Source organism: Malurus melanocephalus, unplaced genomic scaffold (assembly GCF_030028575.1).
Source record: "Malurus melanocephalus ecotype Western Australia unplaced genomic scaffold, MMel_1.1 scaffold_1454, whole genome shotgun sequence".
NCBI classification, from domain to species: domain Eukaryota; kingdom Metazoa; phylum Chordata; class Aves; order Passeriformes; family Maluridae; genus Malurus; species Malurus melanocephalus.
Genome location: NW_026624686.1, coordinates 10,255 through 15,563, shown reverse-complemented (window position 1 = coordinate 15,563; position 5,309 = coordinate 10,255). Strand labels below are relative to the sequence as shown.

At 50.4% G+C, this 5,309-nt stretch overlaps 1 protein-coding gene across 1 annotated transcript in view; it reads right to left on the bottom strand.

Annotated features, from left to right (window-relative positions):
- Positions 1 to 5,309, bottom strand: part of LOC130587002 (interleukin-23 receptor-like) — a 14,138-nt gene that overhangs the window by 2,130 nt on the left and 6,699 nt on the right. Inside the window, exons 7-12 of the mRNA XM_057387952.1 lie at positions 5,110 to 5,241; positions 4,720 to 4,933; positions 3,310 to 3,507; positions 2,889 to 2,960; positions 1,038 to 1,088; positions 36 to 132 (exon numbers count right to left, since the gene is read on the bottom strand). Of these exons, the coding sequence (XP_057243935.1) occupies positions 36 to 132; positions 1,038 to 1,088; positions 2,889 to 2,960; positions 3,310 to 3,507; positions 4,720 to 4,933; positions 5,110 to 5,241 (764 nt within the window). The remainder of the gene's footprint in view (positions 1 to 35; positions 133 to 1,037; positions 1,089 to 2,888; positions 2,961 to 3,309; positions 3,508 to 4,719; positions 4,934 to 5,109; positions 5,242 to 5,309) is intronic.

Here is a 5,309-nt window from a genome sequence, read left to right as displayed (position 1 = left end):
AAAAAAACGTGGAGGGGAAGGGAAGAAGGGAATACCTTTTCCTGACTGATTTTTTGAACATCAGAATTGCAAAAAGAACCGAAGAGCCGACCATGCTGAGGCTCAGYCCCAAGAGAATTCGGGTGTCGTCGTCTGCAAAGGGATGGAGAGAGGGGAGGTCACGCCTGGGGCTCGGTGATTCTGTCCGAAATGCTGAGTGAATCCTGCAGCTTGTGCTGGTTTTGGGTTTTGGGGCTGTGACAGATCACAGGGGGACCTTTGGCACAGGGTGAGCAAAGCAGGGCAAGAACAAAATCAGAGCCACGGGTGGGAAATGCTGAAACACGTCCCTGGTTCGCTCTGCGAGTGGAATCGGCCCCTTGTGCAGGTTGATTTTGTATTTTCCTGGGTTTGATTTTGTATTTTCCCAGGATTAATTTTGTATTTCCCTGGGATTTATTTTCCATTTTTCTGGGTTTGATTTTATATTTTCCTGGGATCGATTTTGTATTTTCCCAGGTTTAATTTTGTATTTCCTTGGGACTGATTTTGTATTTCCCTGGGATTTATTTTGTATTTTCCCGGGATTGATTTTGTATTACCCTGGGTTTGATTCCCCAGGATTGATTTTGTATTTCCCTGGGTTTAATTTTATATTTTCCTGGTTTTGATTTTGTATTTCCCCAGGATTGATTTTGTATTTTCCTGGGTTTGATTTTTTTATTTCCCTGGGACTGATTTTGTGTTTCCCTGGGTTTGATTTTGTATTTCCCTGGGACCTATTTTATATTTTACCGGATTTGATTTTATATTTTCCTGGGATTGATTTTGTATTTTCGTGGGTTTGATTTTGTATTTCCCTGTTTTTGGCACCTCCCACTTGGAACGCACATTTTTATTTTAAGCCTCATTGGAAATCACAGCTCAAGGTTTGCGTTATTTGGGTGCTGCTCATCCTTAAATCACCAGAGCTTTCCCTCCAGTGGGTCCTGACAGGGTAAAAATGTCCTTTTTTTGGTCCTGACCCCAAAAATGTAACCTGGCAGAGCTGCTCTTACCCGGGGGAATCTCGCTGTAGGCGCTGCCCAGGAGCGGCTCCTCCGCAGGGACTGGAACAGAAATGGAAAATGTGACTGCATTTATGGGATTGGAACAGAAACGGGAAATGGGACCACATTTATGGGATTGGGACAGAAACGGGAAATGGGACTGCATTTGGGGGATTGGAATAAATGGAGAAATGTGACCACATTTGGGGAATTGGGACAGAAACGGGAAAACGGGACTGCATTTGGGGGATTGGAACAGAAATGGGAAATGGGACCGTATTTATGGAATTGGACCAAACAGAGAAATGTGACTACATTTAGGGGACTGTGGGTGGCACAGGGGCTCTGGCTTGGTTTTGGTGTTTTTTAGAAAAATAAATAATGGTTTATAATAAATAAATAAATAAATAATAAAAAATAAGTTCCCTGAAGTAATTAAGAACTCCAGTAATTAATAACTCTGCAGAATGTCCCATTTCTCAGAGATCCAATTAGATGAGATGTTGATAACACCTGCCCTGCACATCCCTCCCCTCAGTGCCCGAATTCGGTCCCTCTGGGGATCTCCATCATTTCCATGAGCACCCACAGGGTGCCCAGAGTAGCTGTGGATCCCTGGCAGTGCCCAGGGCCAGGTTGGGGTCCCAAATGAGCCTCACCTGACCCCTCCACCCCACCCTGCCCAGGGGGGATCTATTTAAGCCCAGCTCTGCTCTGACTCCATGGCTGATCCATGTCCATCATCTTCCAGAACCTGCTCCACTCTCCAGCGATGGAGATGAGGATTTTCCCTTCACAATTTGGCTCCTGCTCTTCCCTAAAACCATTTCCAGCACTGAAGCTGCCTGATCCTGTCGAAAATTCCCCTTCCAGCCCAAACTGTCTGTGATTCCCACTCCAGGTAAGGAAGGGCAGGGTGAGTCTGGCCAGTCACTCTCTGGCAAAGCTGTTTGCCATATTTTGGTTTCAGATGCTCTCTGGCTAATCTGTTTGCCATATTTTGGGCTGTCTGGTAAAGCTGTTTGCCATATTCTGTTCCCAGTTCCTCTCTGGCAAAGCTGTTTGCCATATTTTGGGCTCTCTGGTAAAGCTGTTTGCCATATTTTGCTCCCAGTTCCTCTCTGGCAAAGCTGTTTGCCATGTTTTGGGCTGTCTGGCAAAGCTGTTGGCCATATTTTGGGTTCAGTCACTCTCTGGAAAACCTGTTTGCCATATTTTGGTTTCCAGTTACTCTCTGGCAAAGCTATTTGCCATATTTTGGGCTCTCTGGAAAAGGTGTTTGCCATATTTTTGTTACAGTCACTCTCTGGTAAATCTGTTTGCCATATTTTGGGCTCTCTGGAAAATCTGTTTGCCATATTTTGGGCTCTCTGGAAAATCTGTTTGGCATATTTTGGTTTTTAGTCACTCTCTGGTAAAGCTGTTTGCCATATTTTGGGTTCAGTCGCTCTCTGGAAAATCTGTTTGCCATATTTTTGTTACAGTCACTCTCTGGCAAAGCTGTTTGCCATATTTTGTTCCCAGTTCCTCTCTGGCAAAGCTGTTGGCCATATTTTAGGCTCTCTAGTAAAGCTGTTTGCCATATTTTGGGCTGTCTGTTACATTTTATTGTGGAATGGTGAAGAACAGCCTCAGTTTTTGTCACAGACAGGGACAGAACTCTGCCAACACAGCTCTGATGAAGAGGAAGGTTCTGGGGTGTGCGGGGCACCAAACACCAGCTGGAGAAGAGGTTTTATACAAAAAAACATCCATTAAACCCTCTCTTTTCACACCCTGCTCTCCTCCTCCCGGCGGGAAGGGCTGATCCCGATCCCAAAGCTGAGGAATCCCCCAAATCTCTCCCCGTGTGGGGCTCACCTCGGCCGGAGCGGGGCTCGCTGATCCCGTCGGGATACACCGCGTACAGGGACACGCTCAGGGGCGCTGCCTCTGCGGGAAAAGCGAGATCTGCCTTCAAAATGTGTTTTTAAAGCGGCTGCGGAGGCTCTGGGCTCGGTCAGGGGTTTGTTACGGAGTGGGGAAGGCGGACGGACAGGTATTTGTGGCTGTGTCACTTGGACTTTATTTTCCTTCCCTCCCCATCCCCTCCTTTCCCCTGATCTTCACCTGGATCCCAAATCCCACTGGCTGCCCCCAAATCTCCTCCTCTAAGGATTCTTCACTCCCCCAAACTGGGCAGGGGCCCATTTTCAAACGAAGCTGCTTTAGTGATTTATTTTGGATTTATAACGCTTGGATGAGCTGTGCCGAGGAAAAGGCGATTCCCGGGATGTCCTACCTGGGATGAAAGCCCGCGTTTGGTGCGCTGGGATTTTCTCCCAAAAAAGCGGTTCCTGATGGTGCTGAGGGGAGGAGGAGCCCCACTCCAGGATGAAACAGAGCGGGGGTGTCCCCCGGGAYCGGGGGCGCTGCCACCGAACCGCGACCCCGCTCCGGTTCTCAGCCTTCACCTCCACGGCCTCGGGGGCCGGGAACTCTGCGGAGAGAGCAGGAGAGGGGAATGTCACCCTAAACTCAGCTTTGGGGATCGGGAAGGGTCAGCCGAGCCCAGGAAGTGCTTAAAAACTGAACCAGAAATTATAGAATGTGATGGGTGTATAAYATTCTATAATTTCTTTTTCTGGGGAAAAAAAAAAAAGCCTATCTAAATCGATATTTTTACCTGCAATTTTTACCTGCATTTTTTACCTGCGATTTTTACCTGCAATTTGTGTAGATTTTTAATAGATTTTTAATAGATTTTTAATAGATTTTTAATAGATTTTTATAGATTTTAATAGATTTTTAATAGATAATCGATGTTTATCTATCGATATGTTTTATAGGATTATTTAGGTTGTAAAAGCCTTTAAAGATCAAGTTCAGCCGCTCCCCCAGCACTGCTGAGGCCATCACTGACCCTGAAATTCTTCAGCTGTCATTTCTTACGAGAAACGTGCACSATTCTGATAAACACCAGAGATTAGAGAGTTTTTTCCACCTTATTTGCCTTCAGTTTCTCTTTACTCATGTAAAGCCCTCAGCTTGAATGGGACTTTCCCCTCCCATTGCTCATTCAGAGACATTTTTCAGAATTAGGAAAGCGTGATTGTGGGGAAACCACAGCCYGGGGTGCAGGGAGATTAAGATGGTCCTGAAAGGATTAAGAAATGATTTTTTTTTTCTCTTCCTTTTCAGTTTGCAAGGCTCCAGCTCCCAGTGGGGGTTGGCAGAGGCTGCAGGAGATGTTTTTGGGGGCAGAGGAGCAGCCTTTTGGGGACTAAAGGGGCTCCAGGAGAGCTGGAGAGGGACKGGGGACAAGGGATGGAGGGACAGGACACAGGGAATGGGGTCAGAGTGGAAAAGGGGAGATTGGGGTGGGATATTGGGCAGGAATTGTTCCCTGTAGGGTGGGCAGGCCCTGGCACAGCTGTGGCTGCCCCTGGATTCCTTGGCAGTGCCCAAAGCCAGGCTGGACACTGGGGACGGTGGGAGATGTCCCTGCCACGGGACACTGAAACGAGACGATCTGTGAGGTCCCTTCCATCCCAAACCATTCCAGGATTCCCCGTGGAGCCTCTCCCGGGGGTGCTGCAGCTGTCCGGTGGGTGCTGTGGAGCGGGCAGAGCTGTGCCGGTGCTTTCCCCGTGCCGAACCCCGCATTTTCCCCTCAATCCCCATAAAACCCAGTCCCTCTGAGAGTCCCCACCTTCCTGCCGTGCCCCGTGGCCCAGGGCGATGCTGGCAGGGCTGGACKCCCCTCTGGAATTGTGCGCGGTGACGAGCAGGGCTCGGGCTCCCGGCGGGGCCAGCACCGTGCACTCGGTACCGGCCGTGCTGCAGAGCGGCCCGGGGCTCCCGGGGCTCCCGGCGGACACGGAATAACCCAGGATCCTCCCGCGGGCATCCCGGGCGGGCAGCGGCTGCCGGGGGTGACACAGACAGGGATTGGTGCGGTCTGACAGCGGGCACACATTTCACAAGGTTGGAGAGACTCATTTCCCTGCCRTCCCCGTGGGCAAAGGGCGGCACCGCGGCTGCCGGGGAGGAGGAGCCGAGCCGAAATTTGGGCACCGGAGGCTGCCCAAAAGCTCCTTACCTTGATCAAGACCGTCACCTCGTGGCTGCCGTTGGGGAAGGCCGGGCCCAGGCGGCGCCACACGGCGGGAGCGGCGGCGGGGGCTGCGGGAGGAGCGTGGGACACGGCTGGGACACGGAGGGGACCCCGGGACTGTCACCCACCCGCAGCGCTCCCGGGGAGCCTCTCCTGGCCGGGGGCTCTGCGGCTGAGAGGGGAAA